The sequence below is a fragment of the Channa argus genome, chromosome 14 (genome assembly GCF_033026475.1).
Source record: "Channa argus isolate prfri chromosome 14, Channa argus male v1.0, whole genome shotgun sequence".
Classification (NCBI taxonomy): Eukaryota; Metazoa; Chordata; class Actinopteri; order Anabantiformes; family Channidae; genus Channa; species Channa argus.
The window spans coordinates 24054835-24078216 of record NC_090210.1 but is presented as its reverse complement, the minus strand read 5'-3'; the positions used below and the strand labels follow the sequence as shown (position 1 = coordinate 24078216).

Genomic DNA, 23382 nt, shown 5'->3' with positions numbered 1-23382 from the left:
CTGTACGTTTTGGCAAATTCCAGCCTGGTCTTCCTGTTCTTCTTGCTGAGTGGTTTGCATCTTTTGGTGTAACCTCTGTACTTTGGTCATGAACTGCAAACAATAGATCGTGATGCACTTTTCTTTACAGCTCTGACAATGTTTCTGTCATCAACTGCTGTTGGTTTCCTTGGTCTAGCTCTCTGGTTTTCATGTTGGTCTGAACAGGAGAAACCTAAATCTGAAACTGAGCAAACACATTCAGTGCTATTTATTGTTTCAATAATCAATGTCATAGGACACAGCTGTGCTGGGAAAATAAAACAAATGTACAAAGTACACAAATAAGTAACAATTAACAAATGTGTAAGTTTAGTCCAGATTTATTTGAGAAATTTAAAAAATTGGAAATGTTAACCAATGTATGAACTAAATGGTGTTTATCAGTAAAATCACAATTTATTTGGAAATTAGATTTTGTCTTAGAATCTTTATCTGATCAGAAGTAAAGCAATGTAGTGGAATGGAAATACTCCAGTAAATTACAAGTAAGGCAATACTGTACATAAGTACATCACTTGAGTAAATGTACTTAGTAACTCTGCCCAGAGATGTTGGATTATATCAGAGTAAACGCCCACTGCCTTGCAGGTGTCATCGCGGTGGTGATCTTTGTGGTCGTGAGCGGCCTGGTGGTAACTGGCCGATTCCTCTATCGGAGAAAAGAAACATATCAAAACCAGGACGTGAAGGGAGTGAAACAGGACGATAGCCAAGATTTCACCTTTAACACCCAGATGGACCCTCAGAATGTTTCCTCCGAGAACCCAAGGGAGTTTTTCATTTAACGGGATCCCTGATGAACTTGTGGGTTTGTGGAGCTGAGGGTGCAGACGCCTCAGGACCTCACGCTGCACTGAGCCACTTGGACTCTTGATGGAGGCTCCACAGAGTGTGGAAAAGCATAAAACACTATTTGTCTTGTACTAGATGTAGTGTATATACTGATACAAATGGGCACCAGTGCTGGACTGAAGGTTTTCACATTCTCCTTTGTGAAACTGTACATATTAAAGAATGTACATGTCTACAGCAATCACTCTGCTGAATAGTTGTATGTACTCAGATTTTTGTCTTTTAGTTTATTCCAGGGAATCAAGGTGCTGAGAATTGTGACCTGCATCGTTTGGCTGATCCTCTTTTCGACGTCGATGACAAACGGATGTTTGCTAAAGGCCTCGACCCTAAATCAGGCCCTCAGAAGGATGCTGATGTAACGGGAAGGCCGGGTGGACTCTTTGGAGCCTCCATGTCCTCCTTTAGGGAAACTTGTGAGAAGCTGTGCACTGGGAAAATGTGCAAGTGATTATTTTTGGTTAACGAGTGGCTTCATCTAAATCCTTTTCAAACCTACCTCATTTAGTTCGTTTGAATCAAAATGTAGTTCATTTTGCCCCTTGGTGTAGGTTATTTGTGCAGGTCTGAACAGAGCATTCACACCTGGATGAGAGATGAGTGTTGGAGAGCTGCATAGCAATTCCTGAATTGTGTGCGTGACTGTGTGTGTGTGACTGTGTGTGTGAGTGTGAGTGTGAATGGGGGGAAAAGAGCTTTGAGTACCAATAGTTAGAAAAGTGCTTTATAAGTACAGAGCATTTACTAGTTTGTTTGAGGTGAAAGGTGATTGAACCTCATCTGGCCCAAACAACAGCTAGTTGACAGCTTATCTGTTTTAAGAAAAGTTCTACTTTCTAGAGATCTACTTTACGTTTTTACATTTGGGATCCCGCCCCAGATCCTTTTAACCAATGAGGGGAAAGACAGTTCTCACGTGGCTTTTCATGATGCATTATAAGTCGCTTGGATTTTTCAGTGAGTGCGAAAGGAAACCGAAGTGACGGCAAACGGACCAAGTACAAACTGCGTGACTGATTCAGACCAGAGCAAACGAACTAGAGGTTTGAAAACGACTTAATGATTCATACAAACTCATTGTGCATTTCTTCTCTTTGTGAAATGAACATTAAGAGACTGAAACTCTTCTACAGCATGGATTGATTTCCCACTAATCTCCTTTCTTTTCTTTCTCTTAATTTCCTTTATTCGGTTTTAGCCTGAAGTTGTCAGTCCCAGTCTTTTTGTGGGACACATGGCTTTGTCCAAAGGTTTTCCTTAACACAAACAACTCTTTTTATTGCCCAACTATCTTTGTTTCACAGCCAGCTGGTGCCAAATTTAACAACCTCCTGCTGAGGTTGGTAGTCCACCATCTTTATCTGCAACCAAATACTCCTGCACTTCAACAAAAGCAAGCTCCTCCCGGCAGCTCTCTCCGAGTCTCCAAATAGTAAAGGCCAGTAAACTGTGACAGCAGCATGGACTCTAGCACCTTTGCTGGACGCACAGAGACAGCAAATATGTTTGAAGTACTAATCTGCTTCAGTCTGACGGGGGGGATGTGACTGGATCGAAAGCAGAGAAGTGATCAGGCTGAGACAAAGATAATCCAAGACCGTGTATCATGCAGATGTGGATATAACAGAGACGCTTTCACTTTGATAATGAAGCTAATCTCTGTGCTCATTCAGCATGTGTGAAGAGCTGCTGCTAACAGAAGGAAGCTAAGATGCTGACAGAGCATCGACAGCAACTGTTTATCAGACACAGACCCCAAATCACAGATGGTATTTTAATGACAAAACTTCAAATTGCATTTTTCTCTCATAAGCTCGACAGGTAACCTTGGCAGCCAGGATATAATGCAGGTGAAGAACAGGGCAAAATAAAATGTTAAAAACACATTTCCTTTTTTCATTTTCCACTGAGAACGTCAGCAAGTAAACACATCAGACCTTTAACCTCAGTCCAGTGTCGCTCTGAAACTACCGTGGAAACACCTGGTCACACCAGAAAGCCACAAGCTAAATTGATCCATACTGCGTGATGAAATGTGTGACTTGGGTCTGGTCACACTACTTGTAAAGGGAAAACAGTTGCATTACATCCAATAAGCTCCAGTCGTAAACTACCACAGCTCCTAGTGTTTGGCTTTCTGGCTTTTCATTTCCTCAAATATCTGTCAACATGCTTCAAGTAGAATTAGTGAGTATAATTTCAAAAACCTGACCTATTTGAACAAATTTCCTTTGACCCAATCAAACATTGGCAATATTAAATTATTAGTTTTCCAGACTTTGGCTGTTTTAAAATACTGGTACGAACAGGCCGCGAAGCTGATAGTCATTAAATCCCACCACCAAGTTTGGTGTGTGTGGCCAAAGTATTGAATCACTTTAGCCACAGTCCTAGAGCTGCACCAAGACCCCTCACCATCAACACCTACATCACCCACCAAACACACTAAAGCAAGCGCTCACTGCAGACCACAGATGTGGATTCATCTGCAACTGGAAAGAGTCACCAACACTAATTTCTCAAATTTTGTCACTGACAGGATGGAGAGGGAGCAACTGATTAACATGAAGTTATTTTAATGATTGATTTATTTTGGATTGGTGGGTTTTGGTTTCTTATCACTGTAACTGTGCTGTTCAATAACAGTGATGTTGTGTGAGTGAAACACTGTAGAAATCCACAGACTCTGCCCACATCCTGGTTGTTTGGCCATCAACAAAATCCTGTTTGATGAAAATAAAACTACAGTTTTCTAAAGAGCCTGTTTTTCCTTTTTAAATAGGACATTTTCCACTAAATGTTATGAGAAGAAACTGACTTTGCAACTGGAGCCTGTGAATCAGACATTTACGCGTGAAGAAAAACTCCCTTTCATTGAAGCTCAGAACTGCTGAGCTCTTTTGTTTCTTCCATCAACAACTACAACAATTACATACATTTACATCTTTTATATTTGCTCCTGCAAAGCGTTGTGTGGGAGGATGTACATCTCCACTGCTGACCTTTCTGATGGCTTCTGCAGAATATGTAAAGCTGTGGCCCAGTAATGAGCCACTTAACCTCGTTGCCTTTGAAACTCTTGGGCCTGCAGGTTACTAAATGATTCAGCTGCAAATATCTTGTAGTTACTGGTTGTGAAGACAAGACGTGAGGCTAGTAACCGATGTCTGCAGCATCAACAATGATATCAAACATCATGAAGACCATCTATTCTTTATTTAACAAGATTAAATATTTAGTTTCATGCTGAGTCAGCGCAGTTTTAACTAATTGATGTGCTGAATCAATACATTTAATTTTTTATGAATTCATTGCTTCTCTTGTTATTATGTGTAGTGCTACTACAGCATCATGCAGAGTTACTGTATGTGCACCTCAAACTGCGATGAAATGCTGGGATGAGCAGCAGAGGCCACTTTATATATTACTTGATCATTAAGATTAATTGCCACATCTGTTCAACCCCATCTCGTCTGTGTGTGCTTGCATCATTTATGCATGTTTGACGTTTTTTGCAGATATGCAAAAATGCAGTGGTGCTTGAAAGTTTGCGAACCCTTTAGTATTTGCTTTATTTCTGCATAAATGTGAGCTAACGTAAGTCCTAAAGTCCTCTTTTTTAGTTTATGGTATTTCTGATAGCATCTGAAGATTAAGTTCAAGCATTTGACTGAGCCTTTTAAAACATTACATCTCTTCTTCTGTGTGTCGCATTATTGTGATGTTATGTTTTTGTTCTCATCTTTTAATTTTAGTATAGAAATTAACTGTGACTCAGTTAGGTTGTTTTTTGGATTCCCAGCTCCTCCTGTCACATGCCAAAGTGTCCTTGAGCAAGACACCGAACCCCAACTCCAGCTCCCCCATCGGTGTGTGTGTGTGTGTGTGTGTGTGTGTGTGAGAGTGCAAATTGGAGAAAAGAATGGTTTGTTTTCTTGCACTTGTATTTCACAAAAAAAAAAAAAAAAAAGGAAATGAGTGGGAAGCAGTGTAAAGATCTTTGGTTGTGTGACTATTTATCCAAAAGTGTCTTTGTCACCTTTTATGGCAGTTTGGAACCAGTAGCTGAATTATAATAGTTCCTTAGTCAACAAATTCTTTCATTTAGATATTGTACATGTATTTATTAACAGTATTTGTGATACGTATTTGATAATTGTGTAATGTGCTTCTCATAAAGAAAGAGAGAGAGAAATTAAATCATCTCTCATAGGTTACATTTGTCATCTGTGAGTCAAAATGTCCAGATCCGATGGTTAGAGGATAATAAAGGACCATGTTTGTTTGAGTTTCAGAATGTAACCGCTGTGTGATGCTAAGAAAAGATTTGTCTGATTTATACGTTTGTTCTCGTTAATGCAGTTCCCCGTCTTCATGTAAGCATGGCGGGGAGTCTTGTTGGCATGGCAACCATGGTACCAATGTAGAGGAAACACTGGTCATGATGCACCGGCCTTATAAAGTATGTTGCCGAGCACAACAGTTACAAATCCAAAATCGCCAGAAAAAAATTAGGACTTGAATTGCATCACGTGTGGTTTGCAGTCATTTTTATGTCCCTTTGCCGTATTTTGCAGCTGTGGCTGTTCCATGTGGACAATGAAGAAAAACTTTGGTGTGACTACAGTTGCTTTAGGTGATCTGGTCAACAAGTCCAGATCTTGTTCTTTATCAGCAACGGCACAAAAAACAAGTTGCAAGGCTGAGGTTGCATTGGCAGACAGAGGCTGTGTCACCACTGAGTTGAGCTTGATTCCAGAGTTTGGAAGCTCTTTGGGTAAAGTTAGAGAAAGATCACAGTTTTGTTGAAAGGTCACAACACGCTCTGCGAAGTGACAGTGAATTTCAAATGCTTCTGCGCCTGCGACAGCCATAGTTTCTTCAGGTTGTAGCTTTGTACGTACAACTGTCCATCTCATTCTCATGAACTTGCTATTTCAGAATTAAGGGAATTTCTTCAAATGTGAACAACAGGACTCCAAGATAAACTGATTAGTTTTCAGGGGTCAAAGGTGAAGCTCCATCCATCTGATATTTCAAAAACTCTTTTTGCCACATGCTTCCACAGATTTGGGTGGTCAAAGTCACTTTATCCTCATGTTTATCCCATCCGATCTCATCCCGCCTGCTTTCATTTCATCTGCCTCAAACTTCTACTTGGACTCATGCATGAACTGATTAGAAAATGACTCTGCACAGACACGAGTTGAACTCCAAAACTCCCAAACTTCACACAGAAAAGTGAGGCTTTTAGCGTCTGAAAACCTCCTGTGAGTTGAAGATCTTACAGAGTCTTGTCTCATTAAACAGGAGAAACCTTTGAGCTTCTCTCTCATTTGCTCTTTTCTTACTGCAGGTAATTACCCAGCCTGCCTACTGGCTGTAATCAGAGCGGCCGCGGACATGTTTGTCAAGGCTTGAACTCAATCAGATGAGTAATTACATGGCACCTACATCACAGCAGCAGAGTCACTCCACAGTCACTCCGCTGTCTGAGGACATAATGAAGACATTTCATTTAGGTGGGCTTGTTACTTGAGAAGATCAAACATGTGACACAGGAGCCTCGACCGACCAGCTAATTGCAATCAGTTAGTATTCAAGATGTTCTGTTTGTCCTTGACAACATTAGGGGACAAATTGATTAGAACTGCATCTCCCCTATCGTCACATGCATTAAATAGGTCTTAATTTCACCTTTGAGCTTTAATTATTTTATAAAAATGGACTGTGTATTTAAGTTTGCAAAACATTTCGGGCCACAAAAAAAGTAGGAATGCTACAGCTCTTCAACCTTCATGTTTCTGGTCGTGACCTATCAGTCCATCAGTCCATCAAAAGGTGCTAAAATAGTAAAAATTCTCACATACTTTTAGGCTTTTTTTGCTCACTCATCATTGGGCTCCATGCTCTTGATAGATCTTACTTCCTACTTGTCATATTGCCCCTAAACATATGCAATACGTTGTTTCCCTTAATTGGAAGACTAGGAGAAAGAAATGTTGGAATAATGTGTAATAAGTATTTTCTGTAGTATCTGATTTCTTAACTACTATAGTAAATATTAACAGTCTATAGTCACTGTTGAATCAAACAAAATCACATTTTTATTACACAAACATTGAAGGATAAGGCGTCAGATAGCCAAGACAGTCATTGGGATTTTGCTAAATTATGTTGTTATCCAGAGATAACAACAGAATCGTATCGGAAGATAATCGGCACATAAGAAGATAAAGGCATCTGTGACATTTCTCTGCTTCCGTACATATGAAATCTGACTCTAGAATAATTTTTCTCCATAACACAGCAACACGCATCTGAACCAAAGACTAATATTTACACAGTCAAAAGTTCATGAAATCAGTGGTTGAATTTTTCTATATCAAATAAATCCATTAAATGTAGTATGTTTTTATGTCACGTATGTCACACAGCCTTAGCAGCACTCGGTAAAAGCCCTAAACACAGAGTGAACTAATCTAATGCTGAGTGATGTAATGGACTTATTATGCATCCTGTTTGCTACTGATCGTCATGGAGACGGTGTTTTATATGACAACAATCGTCCAAAGTCTATTAGCAAATACAGGTGCGTGAAGGAGCTGATGAAAAAAGAAAACCACAGTAAACCTGTGTATTCAGGATTTATTGATGGCGTCTCCACTGCACGATTCTGAAGATTTAATCACCGGAGCATCAACAAATAATGCAAATTATCCGTTTTCAGTTTCTATTAGATTTAAATCTCTACCTGCTTATCAGTGGAATTTAAAGCTGGCGGGTCGTCTGGATTCTGCTCTCATCGAAGGCCTTTCTCCTCCTCCTCCTCCCGCCCGATAAAGAGCATGTGAAACTGAGGAATCTTTGAGCAAAGTCAATGTAATGTTGGATATTGAAGCTGTGAGCTGGCTGAACAGTGTAAACTGAGGAGAATCCTTTAATAGTGCACAGAATCTGCAGACATCGCTGGTCTTTCCCTGTCAGGACAAAGAGAGGAGCTGCTTTTTAAACCAAAGCTGTGAGGCTACAGAACAATCGCCTGTCTCTGTCTTCGTCTCCTATTCCCCTCCTCTGTCTGTCCTGTGTCCTTCCATCCTCCCTCTTCAGTCAGACACGTGAGACAGACGTGGATGCTGAGACGAGCACGTAGGATCATTTTGTTCTGCAGCCAGCTGCAACACGTTTCTGACAGCAGAAACAGCTGCATGACCTCCTCAGTCCTTCCTATAAGGACAGGCCGTTCTCACTGCCCGGACGTCCAAAAGCTGTGTCCAGTCCATGCTGATGCTTATGGTTCCTGTTTGTGTTGGTGATCGAGACTCAGACCTGTCAGTGTAGTACAATGGAAACCCTGACGCATAAAGCAAAGACTAGTTATATAAAGTGAGACAGTCTCATAGGAATGTGGATGGGCTGGTGGACAAGACCAGGGTTTGACTCTAGTGCGAGACGTTATCTGTTTTAATGACATACGTGGATACAATAGTAAGGAAGCACAAGAAACTTCTGTCTCGTGTCGTATTACACATCTGGCACGAGACAGAAGCTGAATTTGAACAATGACGTATAACAGAATGTATTTTTCATTGACTACTTTAATGAAAATACTAATTTCCTGCAGAAATCGAAAACGTTCAGGTTCTAAGTTTGATTCACGTGCAGATTCAAGCACTTCAGAAACTGATGTCTGACTCTTTCCTCTGAAAAATCCTCATCATTTTATTTCAGTTCTTTTATCTAATTGGCCCTTTGGTTAGTGTCACATAAAAAGCTTCACCTCAGTTACAGAGAATAAAGAGGTTCCTGCCAAAATCTTCTCATAACTAATAACTTGATGATAATAACCAGCAAACCCACTTTTTGAGAAGTGAAAATTTCCCATCATGTTATTGTTAAGTGGGAAGCCTCCATTTTGCTGCAGGAATCACCTGAGCTGCCCCATTATGGCCGTTATCATGAGGCTTTCTCACACACACGCACACACACACACACACACTGCTATTTGTTGTTATCTCGCACACAGAGCTGACGGCCTATTTCCTGCTCAGTCCATCTCATTCTCTCTCAAAGCCTCTGTTCGGGTTCCCCTGCTTTCAGTTTACTGCTGCCGATCTGTTTCTCCACATCTTCAGCTTTCTTTTTTCCTCCCCCCTCACGTTTTATAAAGTGTAATGGCTTTCACTGAGTCAGTGTGCAGTGACATTCAGCAGCAGCCTTGCACAGACGGAGCACAGGACTGTTGTGTGTTTTATTAAAGCAAACACAGAACATAAAAGTCATCAACAAAATCCCGAATGGTTTTTCTGTTCTGGATGTGTCAAAACTGCTGGAACCAGTCGTGTCAACACAGCCATGATTTAAAGGGCAAAATATTCTCCCAACGAGACCAGAGAAGAGTTTTCCAGTTGTAATTTACGGCCAGTTCAGGGAACATGAATAATATATTTTCCAAATGGACCTATTTAGACTCTGATGGGTTTTCTCTAATAATTTGTTTGTTCTGACAAATGGAGCAGCTGAGCTGAGTTAGTGCTGACTGCTGCATTTTTATTTCCCCGGAGGTGGCGGCTTTTGGTTTTAGGGGCTTTGTTTTATCGTCATGAAGCTGCAACCCTGATTAAAGATGCTACACATTAAACGGACTTGACTTTAAATGTGAAGCACTGAGTGTTTGTTCATCAGTGGAAAATGGCAGCAGAAAACAGTGGAGTTCATCTTCACATCCCAAGTGATGGACTGAAGCTTGGTGAGGAAGAAGAAAAGACGACCTGTCCCGGTCTTTGTCCTCCCTCGTCCCTGTGGAATCATTTAGTGTAAGCTGACTCACACGGGAAGGACAATGTGTGGACAGTATCGGTGTTTTCATCTCTCAGAAAGTAAAGCAGCTACACTTTTAGTTGTTTTCTGATTTATTGATATTGTCCACATTCCCCACACAGACTCTCAAACAAACAATTGAACTGTCTCATGGGTGTAACTGGACCATCTGTCTGTGCTGTTGACCTGTTGCTGTGATTAGAAACTCCTCCACTGCTCCAGTCTGTGGCTTGTAGGGATCTGAAGGCAACTGTGCATGAGTGAGATCTCTGAATAATTATCTTCCTATACAGTTAAACTGCTACCACGATACGTTTCCTGGAAAATATGTTGAAAGGAAATATGTTAATACTGAACATATGAATGAAGCTTATTTTTATTTTCCAAAACTTGCAGCAAAATATCCACTTTCATTTTCTGCTGTGATTTCACAGTCCAAAGTCCAGTTTGTGTGACTTCAGCGATGATAAATCTGTTTATGAGTGTGATTAGGTTACAGCAGCTGGTTGGGGTCAGAGGGAGATTGGGGGCTGCTATAACACAGGAGACACAAATTGAAGAGACACATATTGGCAGACGCAGGACTTGGGAATCGATCCCGGGTCCTGGAACAGCCTCCTCCTTGATAAAAGTACTGTAGTGTCATTTCTTCAAAAACATAATGATCAAGTAATTTTGTTCACTACAATAATCTAATGGTGTTTGCAATTTAGTCGTATAGCAACGTAGTTTATAGGGATTCAGATTTTTTTCTAATGTGTCCACAAAACCAAAATAAAATGGGTTTAGAATATTTCTACAAATGAGTATCAGTTTCTGTTGCCATAATCGTAGCACAGTTACTGAAAACTAATTTGAAATAAAAATGGGATTATCTCCCACCGACGGGGGGAATCAAATCAAGCTTTCTCGTCACATAAATCACACATTTGCCTCAAGCAGCTCGAATCTGCAAACCCTTTAACTCCAGTCAGTGTATGAGTGTTATTCTTTAAACACTTTAATCACTAATAACTTATTTTTAAACCATTGTTCAGATGAGCTTCACTCCGGCTCCATGTCTTTAATTCAGATGAATGGATGGTTTCTAGGGTTTTATTTACATGAAAAATGAATGTTACCTGTTAATCACCTTGTGGCCTCACAGTTTTAACCTGGTGATCTCCACTGCTTTCATGGTTTTTAATGTGTTCGAATAAACGCTGTTGTTCCCTCACACTGATGCTGCCACAGCTGTATTAGCTTAGTGTTCACTAATGGAAGCTTCACTTTACAGGCTTATTGTCCCACCTTCATCATAATCACCGTCCACGCTGCTCTCAGTTTTTGCATATCGTGCACCGATTGAGGGAACCATTAATTCACCACACGCAGCAAATATGAAGACATCCATCACAGCAACTTAACAGCCGTTCTATAGGGGAGAAACCTTTACATCACCGCCCACACTGTTCTTACGGGTCCGATTCATCATTATAATGCTGTTCATACTGTAGAGGAGAGACCCTGTTTTCATCCTCTGCTGATCCTGGACCACAGTCTGAACCACTTTGAGCATCATTCACAACAGGAGTCTGTCGTCGTGTGGACACCGCAGACGTGAAAACGTCATTTCCGCTCTAATAACAGACAGATCTGCAACAAGAGAAAAGCTAAAGTCGTTAAACAATTCCTTGATTTTTGTGAGTGTGATTCCTTGGAGGAGCAGTGGGGCTGAAAACATTTTATTATTTTTTTATATATTAATGGGAGAATAAACGATAGATTAAAAGGAAAACAAATCATAAGGTGCAGCCTACTTTAATACTATAAGTAAAATACAAACCATGTACTTACTTGCTTTTGCTTGAATAGAAATATCTGTTGGTACTTGTCTTTTACCACTGTCCTCTAAGTGTCCACGTGTCCTGTCCATTTGAACAAAGATAAAACTCAAATCTACAAGCTACCTGAACATCAGTTTCTGTTCACAGGTTTCATCAGCAGACACAGAAATAATTTTGAACTTTTCTTCTCTGTTCATGTTAATATTAAAGAGGCTGTAACACAAACACGACACAGACATTTATCCTGCGAATCTACGGCTTCACTCGCCTTCACTGAGCTTGGTGGTGAGTTTCCATCAGCTCGTTGTTGGACATCTGGTCCAAAATTTCACAACCACATGTAGAAAAAACAAGATAACAATGTTTTTTCTTAATGCTAATTAGAATGTTTTAGTCATCCCAATGGTTGCAAATATGTTGAAGATTGATCATTAAACTTCACAATATTCCTGTTGTAATAACTAATTAAAGTTTGTTTGACCCTGTCAGGAAGTTTTGGAGGTTTTTTCTAAATATTTTATAACGTTTTATTTCCCACACAGCACAACCAGCCTCTTTTTTTATTAAAGAAATTCTCAGACAGGATCAACCGAAAGTAAATACGCTCCAAATAACCTCCTCTTAAGGTTACATTTGCATAATATATATAATTATACATGTAGTGTGGGTGCGCTGCTTTGTTTCTCTTAAGAAAATAATTATTGACTGAAATGAGCCTCGGTTGCAGACTCAGGCTTTATAAACTGATTCAGTGTGGGAGTTTGTTTGACCTTGAGCATGTGTGCATGTTTATTTCCATTTTAAACTGTAAATTAAAAACTAAACTCCTCAAAAAAAACCAAACCTTTCATGATGCTTTTCCCAGAAGCCACAGATGGCAGAGAAAGAGGTCGATGCTCTGAGATGTTCTGCTGATGTGCAGGATCTGACCTCTCTGGTCTCTGCTCACCTGTGACGGATCGTGGTCAAGTCAGACTTGTGGAATCGAGGTGTTTTAACTCTGATCTGCAGAATGAACTGTAAGCTGCTGAACCTTGAACGTGAATTTCGTGAATTGAACGAAATGAATGAAGTGAATTCGCTTGAACGTGAATTTCTGCCTGCTTTGCTTTTTTTTCTTTTACTTCCCTGCTCTTTCCCAGAGCTGGACAGCGGTGCTCCTCTTCCTCCTCACTTCCCTCCACCTCCCTTTTCCTGTCAGCCTTTCCCTTTGTCTCCTCTGTCTTCCCTTTGAAAGCAGAACCCTAAAGCCCTTTGAGTCACCCTGATGTTGTTGCAGACACATGTCCATCCAAACAATTTTGATGTTTCTGAGCTCTAATGAAGTGGTTCAACCTCATGGTTGAAAGATGAAACGAGCTATAGTCAGAAAACCACGATAATTATGTCAGTAGAAAACAGAGTCCAGTGTTGTGATTGTGTTCCAGACATTCTGTGTGTGTATGTCCACAGTGCTGATGCAGATTCACGGATTTGCCTTTGCATGGTCCTTAGCAGGAACTTTTGCAGACCTCCCACCTTTCCCAGAAGATCCCGGAGTTCCTGAATCTTAATAGTTGCTCCCTGGCTCCCACATCTTATAATCCCTGTAACATTCCAGGGTTTTCAGTATTTCCTCCGTTCTTGTTGTAAGTGGATCTGTCACTGTCTTTGTGTCAGGTTTTACTTGAAGAAAAATGACACCATGTATCATAAGCAAGCTCACATCAGCCGCGTAGCTGCTACTTTGTTGTGAGGCATTCAGGGACAGTACGGAGTGTTGGTCAAATGTGCAGAAAAGATGCAGCCATTGGACAAAATTATGAGGTTGTGCAAAATCCAACAGGACTTGTTAAATTTACAGTAATAAAACAAGTCCTGTCATAACAAACGTCATTGTACAGATGCACCCTGAGAAAATATTTGTACCTTCTAGAAGGCTCGAGGTACCTTTCACACTGGGTACTTATTTGTACTGTTGTGGTGATAGCTGTACTCATTATTCAGCACCTTGGCACCATTATGTCCATATATGTCACTGGTTTTCATTCAACTTAGTCAATAATAATGACAAATATTCATATCCACAATTCTACTTGAAAAACAGAGTCTCCTGTTTCATTCTTACCCCGGTTGCCTCTCTTGCTCTTGTTGTCACTGTAGCTTCTGTCTCACTCTTTCTTTCCAGTTTTCCTTCCTGTTTCTCGACTCTTCTTTTGTAATTCACCTGTTTCTCCTTCCTGTCCTTTACTCATTTTAGCCACCTGACCTCAGCCACCTCATATATCCTATTTTTTTTTCATCTGTGGCCCAGTCTATTTAAACCCTCACTCACTGGCAGATCCTGGATCCGACTGAACACGCAGCCTTCTGGTTATGACTGACTGTCTGTCTGTTTGTGGTCTGAGGTTTGGTTCATTGTGTTATCTATCGCTCTGTTGAACACACATTTAGTTTTACTGATTGTACCTGTTCCTGATCTGTTTTGTATGTGCGCACATTTTGGTTTTTTGGTAATATCGGTCCCGCTCTGTATACGCGCACTTTTAGTTTGATTCTTTTCATACCTGTTCCATCCCTTTGGTTCCTGACCCATTTTTTGCTTATCTATCTCGTCCCTGCTTGATTCTAGTTTTCGTGGTATGTTTACTTGCATTAGATTTCTGTTCATTACCAGAGCTCTTGTTTGTCCGCTAGCTCATGTACATCCCATGTTAATATGTTTCCCTTATTCACATAGCCCTGCTTATGATTAGCCCTTTCTAGTTTGCAGCAGACACTTTTTGTTTCTTTGTCCTCCATCCTGGAGAGAATTTTAGTGGATTATTCCTGATACCTTATGCTTTTGAACAAACTCCTTAAATGATCAGACTCCCTCAGGTCGACGTGGGTCTACTCACCAAACACAGTGCAGGTTGAACTCAGAATGGATGGATGGATGCTTTGTGTGGTAACAATGGGCAGAATGTGCAAACAAGACAACATAATGTATAATGTAGCACTACAATTTTATCCAAAGTCTCTGAAAACTTTCATTTAAAATCGTACACGTCTGGACTTTCTAACTGCAAAGACATTTATGGTTTCATCAAATCATACCTGAGGCCTTTTCGTGATGACAATATCAATACGACTTGTTGATGTCAGAACCGCTACCTGAGATGTGCATGGTGCAGGGCAGGTTCAGGGACACGTCAAGTTGGAGTCTTTAGGGGGTTTCTTGTATTGGTTCGTGTATTTTTAATGCAGAGTATGAGAGAAGGCCACCAGTCCAGGCTACAAATGAGTATTTTTATTCTTTCTTTATATTTGTTTTTGAGGGCTTGTAGCAGCACCCCACTGAGCAGGTGGTGCCCTAGGTGATCGCCGATATGGCCCATGCTAAGAGCCGGCTCTGCTCACGAGGTTCCCCTGAGGTCCAGTAATTATTGATGTAGATTGTACCTCAGGGGACCGAAAATGGACTCGTACTGTAGCCCAATCTTTAATCTTTGAACTCACAGTTTTCCTGTCAGTAAAGAAGCTCAACCAACCTCCAGTGCAGGAGCAACACTGTCATCCCCCCCTGTCGTCTGTGCTGTCAGCTCTCACTTTTGTGTTTTCTCAGGTGAATTTCCTCTTTCAGTACCAACTTCTTTGAATGATCATCTCCCTGCGGAGCTTCAACAGATCACCGATACACATTGCAGTTAATTACTGGCTTTTCCCAACAATTAAACAGAGTTTGCTGCTTTTGTAATGCTGATGAGATGATTCAAAGAACAGACAATGGATGTTGTCTTTGTTAAATTGAGGCAAAAGCGTAACATTGCATCATGCTGGAAACAGTCGCACTAACTGCTCCTGTTGTGTTTTGCCAAATGGAATCAAGCTGATGCTTTGCAAAAGGCTCTTCAGAGGACAATCAAACAGATTTCATATGCAAATAAAGTAGACACATGCTGCTAAAGGAAATGAACAGCTTCACAAAGGTCAGAGAAACTGCTAGAATTATTGCTGTGATGGTAAAAGTTTTCTTGGTGAAAATAAAGTTAATAGGTGCAACAACGAGCTCCCAGGGTGGAGATGGGGCCACATCTGACACTTTAAACAGCCGTTCTGGAGCTGACTGGGAAAGTCTGGGGACAAATGAATAAGACTGAGGTGTTGTGCAGCATCACTGCAGACCTGCACGGACGCGGGTCAGTGTATCAGATGGTTTTGTGCTCACTCGGAGAATAAACTAAAAGCAGAGTGGCTTGAGGAGCAGCTCTGCAGTCGCCTGTCACAGACACTAATTGGTTTTGCTGCCTGAGGTGGAAAACTCAACATTTGGTGCAATGCAGCTACAGGTGATGGACAGTTTAGGGGGAAGAGACAGAGCTGAGACAGAGACAAGAGGCTGAGCAGAGGGTGAGGACAGTGGAAGGTGGCCAGGAAGGAAGATTTTAGAAATCAGCTTTCCAGAGACGGCCGACTGTAACCTGGTTACTTAAATCCATGTAAATGTGCTCAGTGTGTTTTTCAAGTGACCAGACCACAGTCTTTCTCTAACCTGAACCAGCTGCTGAGTTCCCACAGCTGGTGTGAGGTGACCTTCTACCGACTGTAACCCACAGCCTACTACCTGCCTAAAGCTGTGTTCATACCATTTAATTATCTGTCCTTCCACTGGACAGGTTCCCAAACAAGGACTTTACCATCCACTGGGCTTTCACTTTGAAATTCTTTCTAATCCCTTCAGGTCAGCCTGTCTGTGCTGTTTCCTCCACTTCTAAAACACAGTGGGGGAGTGGGGGGGATGGAGATGGGAGTGGGGGGATAAAGTGAGGAAATCGGAGAAGATTACAGAGCTCAGCGAGCGTTTAAAGGACTGTGACAAGATGCCAGTTTCACTAAATGATGCAGGTATCAGAGCTCACCACAAATTGTTTCTGCTCGGGTTGATGCAGCTAATAAATCAAAATTCCCAAAATAGAAATTTATCCTCACACAACATCAAGAAGAATAAAAATATCTCCCTGATATCATAACATTAATGTACAGAATCATCCTCATTGGCCTGGTGTGTTTGTGCTGACGATGAATTTTAAATCAGGAAAAATCATTTATTTATAAATCATCTTTCATAAAGATTAATGCAATTGTGCGAGTGTTTTAAAGATGATTGAAAGTTGATTAAAAGGTGAACCAAGCTTAGACAATAAGATTAAAAAGTCAAAACTGTGATAGTGTGGAAAATTGTTATGCAGATGAGATATTGTATGTGAAACATTTAACAAACCATAAAGTCTTTATTATAGGGTTTGGGTGTCTCTGTCCTTTGGAAAGTTGGGGTGAAGAAATTAGGACGTATGTCAGCAACACAATCACTGAAATGACAAGACATTGATATGCAAGTTCTAGTTGTTGAGGATAAAACACTAATTAAGGATTATGTGCTAAAAATTGGGCAAGAACACTTTACAACCTACAACCTTCCAGGTTGTTCCAGGAACAGGAAGGAAAAGACACTAATCCAGCATCTTCAAATAAGACATGCGGGACTCAACCAAAAACTTTACAGAATTTACAAAAACAAGAAAATCACTTGAAATATACTGAAATAAACCATTGAACGTGTTGAACATGTTGAACATGCTCTGCAGCAGATGTAATGATATGCACATGTGAGGTGGTTTGCCACCTGCCGTTAACACTCGAAGAGGACGAAATAGAAGAAGACGAAAAGAAAAAGTGTCAGCACAGGAATCCCAGGATGTAAAAAAGGAGACACATTTGCTAAAGAAGCAGTCACATTAAAAAGGAGAACTTAGAATGAATTTGTCAGAATCAGAGGGTAAAAGCAAAGTGTGAAAGAATAAAAATGTGCAATTGCAACAAAATGACGTTTGCATCCAGAATAAAGTGTGTGCTGAGAAACCGGGGACGAAACAGAAAACAGGAAGTAACAGCAGAGGACATTTTACTATCATTTAGTAAATATGTCGAAGAAAGAGGACAGATGATAATACAGTTAGAGAAGATTGGACCAAGTGAAGTCAGTAGTGCATTTGTAATAAAATATGGAGACATTATGACACGAACACACGCTGAGGAGATGAACAACCAACAGGAGGCAGTGATGCAGCTTCACGGACACCAGCTGCTATAAAACACCAAAGAAGAAGAAGAAAAAGCAGGTGCAGGTGCGTCGTTAATGAGGAAACTTGCAGGATGATAAAGGTAGGCTGTTTAAAACCATTAGCGTCTAATTAAAGCTGTTCATGTCAAACTCAGGTACATGTGAACACTCAGATCTAATGAAGATGTTTTTAGGTTGACTGTATATCATATTTCACTCCGCCGTAAACTGGAAGCTCAAACCACAGAACGTCCCTGAGCGTCCTCACGTTTTAAAGTTTATTCCTGAATCTAATTTACAAATTTTTTAGTTTGTCCAGTGATGTATTTTAAACAGGAAATGCTAATATTGAATTCGGCCTGTTAAATTTTACGAAACGTTGTCAAATAACAAACCATACAGATTCTTCGCTTAGCAGCTAGCTAACTTTAGCCGGTTAGCTAATTACAAACAATGCTAACACACGAGCTAACTGGAGAATTTCAAGATTCAACAACTTTATTGATCCCATAGGGAAACAAAGAGAACATCCAGCAAACAAATACAATAATCACACAAACGACTGATAAATAAGTAAGTAAAACAAATTATATTATAATAGTCAATGAAATATAAAACAATAATACATTTTGTAGTAGAAAATACAATTATTTCTTGTGCAAATATGTGTTAAGTATACAAACTCAACATGCGATTTAAAAAAAAAAGGTTTGCCTAAAAAAACAAACAAACTATACAACGTATTCTATAAAAAAAATACTGTTAATGCTGTTGATAACATAAATGCCAAAGACTCTTCCAGATTTATTCAACAAAATCCCACGGTGAACATTATGGCAAATAAAAGTTGATACATCAGGGAGCAGAGGTGAACAAGGTGCAGGACTTTAAGTACTTAGGGTCAAAGGTTCAGAGCAATGGAGAGTGTGGAAAAGAGGTGAAGAGGCGAGTGCAGGCAGGTTGGAACGGGTGGAGAAAAGTGTCAGGTGTGTTGTGTGATAAAAGAGTATCAGAAAGAATGAAAGGAAAGGTGTTCAAGACGGTGGTGAGACCAGCGATGTTGTTCACTTAGAGACAGTGGCACTGAAGAAAAGACAGGAGGCAGAGCTGGAGGTAGCAGAGCTTAAGATGTTGAGGTTCTCTTTGGGAGGGACGAGGATGGACAGGATCAGGAATGAGGACATCAGAGGGACAGCTCATGTTAGATGTGTTGGAGATAAAGTCAGAGAGGCCAGATTGAGGTGGTTTGGACATGTTCAGAGGAGAAACTGTGAATATATCGGTAGAAGGATGCTGAGGTTGGAGCTGCCAGGCAGGAGGTCTAGAGGAAGAACAAAGAGGAGATTTATGGATGTAGTGAGAGAGGACATGAAGTTAGTTGGTGTGCGAGAAGAGGATGCAGAGGACAGGGTTAGATGGAGGCACATGATTCGCTGTGGAGACCCCTGAAAGGGAACAGCTGAAAGGAAAAGAAGACAGTAATACAGTGGAGTAAAATTAGAAGCGGACTAAAATTTAAATGGGCTAATAGAGTATGAATGCCATAAATTTGTGCTTAAGTACAGTAGTTTACTAAATGTACTTGGTTACTCACCACCTCTGAATTTTAACCAATTTCATTTTAATTTACTTGTGTGCAACTCTTGCTGTTGTGTCCCTGTATTCATAAAGTATCATAAATGCTTGTCTTCTCTATTTACATAGATATTGTAACACAGTACCAATAATCACTTAATATTTGTGAGCTGTTTGCTGAACGACGTTATATTTTTAGTTACGGTTAAATGTTTCCAAGCTTGGTTTAGAAAAAACCCAAACTATCTGAAAGTGGCTTTAAAATACATTAAATAAGTGTAACCTATATTTCAGTTATGTATTCACACAGATGATACACAACCTTAATACAGTCTTAGTATTATGATGGAGGACCAGGGTGAGCATGGCCCCTCTGTCTGCAGCTACGCAGTAACATTGTGTACAGAGGTGGTAGAAGTACACAAACTCAATACTCAAGTAAAACACGTGTATTGGCCTAAAGAAATACTTCACCTATAAGTACCTCTTCTACGCATAATGTCGTTTTCACCTAAAGTACAAAAGTAAAAGTTATCCAATAACAAAACAATGTATTTTAAACAATTACTAATTATGGTTAGACGTACAGTAGTTAATAAAAAAATAGGGGTCAAAGGTCAGTCTTCGTAAAGGTGGAGCTGATTTTAACCACTTTATGTCCTGACAGGTGGTTAACTCATAATGATACATCTGCATTTATTAGTTCATAATATTTTAAAAACCAGATCACGTGGTGTTAATGCCTGATTTGTTTGAGTTACTCCTTACATTGCAAAAGTCTGTAAAGACCTATGAAAACACTTTTACACTTTTTTACACTGCTTTACTTGTATTTTGCTTTTTGGTACAGTATGGAATCCTTTATTTCCCAGCAGGAGTTTATCAAGTAATAAACTGCAATAATATAGAATTATTACAAATTGCCACTGTATAAAACATTTGGGAATTAATAGTTAGTTTGTTATGTTGGGTCACGGAATATTGGTATAAAGTCATGGCTAAAGTCTTTATGAACCGTGTTTAACCAAAGTCTAATGTGTAGTTTTGCCAACTGGTGGAGGATTTACTTAATGATTAAGTGGTTTTTGAAAGAGGTGCTAACTCTTCCCTCTTGTGTCGTATTTGTTTGCAGATTGATTCTTTGCACATGAAAGAAGACAGACTCTTTGAGTCTTGGAGCCAAATGCCCATGAGGTTCTACTTTTGCCATGGTGAGTTAAAATCTTGTCTTCAATAGATGGCGACAGAGTAAAAACCTGGGAAAATGAAAAATAAAACCCACGTAGCTTGTTTGAGCATCAGTGTTGCTGATTAGTGGTCAGAGAGGTTGGGGAATTGATTGACAGGTGTGATGTTTGCGAGCGTCCCCTGTGATTCTGACAAGTTGCTCCGCAGCAGCGTGAAATGAGGTTTAATTACTGACGGTTAATGCAGCTCTGATGCTGTTTGTGCTTCGCTCCATCAGACACGAACTTGTTCAGCTTGTGCATGTGCTGAATATGTTGTTGCTGAGGATGCAGCACTTAGTATAAAGATTACGCTGCAGGTAATTGTTTTAACCCTTCCATGACCTTCTGTGCTTTGCATCTATCGTCTAGACAAAGTGTAATTATTCTTACTGGAGAGCAGACATTAGATAAATGACACCAAAGATTTGCAAGTGCCACTTTGAGGTGTTTATTCAGAGCTCTTGGGTGTGGGGTGGTCTCGCCTGCACTGTAATCAGCATCCAGCTCCTCCGACCCCAACATGTTCAACACTTACTGTTGAAGCTCCATGAACATGTCGGTAGATTAAAATAGAAAATTCCCCTTGGGATTAAATCAAATTATGCTTGGTTTCTCATAATCGCCCACGTTTGTTGAAATTAAACAAACTGGAGAGTGAACAAGCGCCATGAAACTCACTTTAATCAGAAGCCATGTTGTTGACCTTTAAATGAAAAAAGACACAGTTTAAATGTTTTTTTTTCTTTCAGTGTGACAATGATACGAAAACTGCAGAACCATCAAATATCCTACTGTTAGTGCTTCAACCCCTGGAAGTTAATATCTGCTCTAAGTCAGATAGTCAATAGAAGTTAGTGGAGGCCTGAAAACCTGTTTAAATAAATGTTTTTGTCAGGATCAAGTCCCCTCAGTCTTCCTTAGATAACCCATTAAGATGTTGCACTGCTTTCTGAAATGCAACAGCTGAAAATCATGACTTTGCATTTAATACACTATTAATGTACACTGTTCTGGTTAGTTTTATAGTTGTATGTTATAACCTTTTTTAAAGTTGGATGTGCAGAGTTGTGGCAACTACAGAGGAATAAAGCTGCTGAGCAAAACAATGAAGTTGTGGGAAATAGTAGTGGAAGCTCTGCTAAGGGCAGAGGTGAACATTTGTGAGCAGCAATATGGTTTCATGCCTAGAAAGAGAACAACAGGTGCAGTATTTGCTTTGAGGATGCTGATGGAGAAGGACAGAGAAGGTCAGAGGGAGTTGCATTGTGTCTTCGTAGAGTTAGAGAACGTGAAGTTCAAGGTGGAGGTGGGTCTGCATCAAGGATCGGCTTTGAGCCCGTTCTTGTTTGCTCTGGTGATGGACAGACTGACAGATGAGGTTAGACAAGAATCTCCCTGGACTATGATGTTTGCAGATGACATTGTTATTTGTAGTGAGAGCAGGGAGCAGGTGGAGGAACATCTAGAGAGGTGGAGGTCTGCTCTGGAAAACAGAGGAATGAAGCTTAGCTGCAGCAAGACAGAATACATGTGTGTCAATGAGAGGGACCCAGGTGGAACGGTGAGGTTACAGGGAGCAGAGGTGAAGAAGGTGCAGGACTTTAAGTACTTAGGGTCAACGGTTCAGAGCAACGGTGAGTGTGGAAAAGAGGTGAAGAGGCGAGTGCAGGCAGGTTGGAACGGATCGAGTTAAGGATGCTGAGGTTGGAGCTGCCAGGCAGGAGGTCTAGAGGAAGAGCAAAGAGGAGATGACATGAAGTTAGTTGGTGTGAGAGAAGAGGATGCAGAGGACAGAGTTAGATGGAGGCACATGATTCGCTGAAAGGAAAAGATGTTTTGCCTTTTTTCCAAAGAAAGTCCAGTATTTGCCTTTTACACATTGCCCCAGTGTAATAATTTTTAATAATTGATTTTAAATTCAGTGATTAACACTTTCTGATGATATACATATCTCCTATGCCCATCACAAATAAATATCCAGATAACATTAAAGTCACAGCAAAACAGCAGTTTAATTATCTGTTGTCTTTGGACAATTTGGACAAGATGTGGACAGTATGCAGGTCTTCTCTCTATGTTTTGGCCCCTTATTTAAATGAACCAACAGGGTCACACAGTGCAACCACCTCTTCGTATAGTGTGCTCCAGTATGATGACACCACTCCACAATTACCTCAGCAATAAACAGTGAACAATTTTCTCACAGTTTCAGCTTAAAAACTGAGAAATTAAAAAATTGTAAAAGTTAGAAATTATGGTCGAGCTGTTGGATTGGATTCCTCTGTTCTGCTTGTTAGTAATCAGCAGTGGGTAGTGCAGGGATAGTTGGAAAAGCAGAGGAAGGGTCCTTGAGGACCTTTATTGTTGAGTGAAAGTCACATTGAAGCTTCAGTAAATGTAATTAGTTACTTTCACCACTGACTGAAATGTCCACAATCAGCCCTGAAAGGCTGCTCCAGCTTCTTGGCTGTAGAAACCACAATACATATTAATTGGGCTGTAGTTTGCATGAAATCCTTCATTACCTGTGTTTGGCAAAAAAATAAAATAAATAAAAATTGTTTCTGTTCCCACAGAACAAAAAGTAACTGGACGTTTAGCACAAATTTAAACTGCAGGCTGAACTGTGTTCCATGGTAAAAGCCCTCTGATGCACCCAATACATTTTTTTTTATTAGCAACATTCCCTCCTCTGTAATAACACATAATTTGTTTTTCTGCAGCCGGAATTACTCATGCAAATAATCTGCCATTTGTCTCAGTGAGAAAAATTAGATTATACAGATTTACACTTTAATGGAGCATACACACAAACACACACACACACACGTGCAGGCAGGCAGCTGTGTGCTCTTCTGCAAAATGGATTCTAATGATGCCTCTAATAATTTACAATTTGAAGCAACTAGAGTGACAACGTGAGTGTTGTGGCAGAAGAGAAAAAAAATCTACAGAA

General features: G+C 40.2%; 1 protein-coding gene across 4 annotated transcripts in view; it reads left to right on the top strand.

The window, feature by feature from the left end:
* The window catches only part of LOC137098397 (contactin-associated protein-like 4), a 106542-nt gene that overhangs the window by 79831 nt on the left and 3329 nt on the right, over positions 1-23382 (top strand). For 2 of the 4 annotated variants that reach the window (XR_010910608.1, XR_010910607.1), the window contains exon 25: positions 20330-20408. Coding sequence is in view for 2 of the 4 variants with exons in the window: in XM_067474613.1 (XP_067330714.1) it covers positions 631-827 (197 nt within the window). In the remaining 2 variants the exon portion in view is untranslated. Of the gene's footprint in view, positions 1-630; positions 4382-20329; positions 20409-23382 lie in introns of those variants that run through there. The other 2 variants (XM_067474613.1, XM_067474614.1) reach the window with 2 other exon arrangements.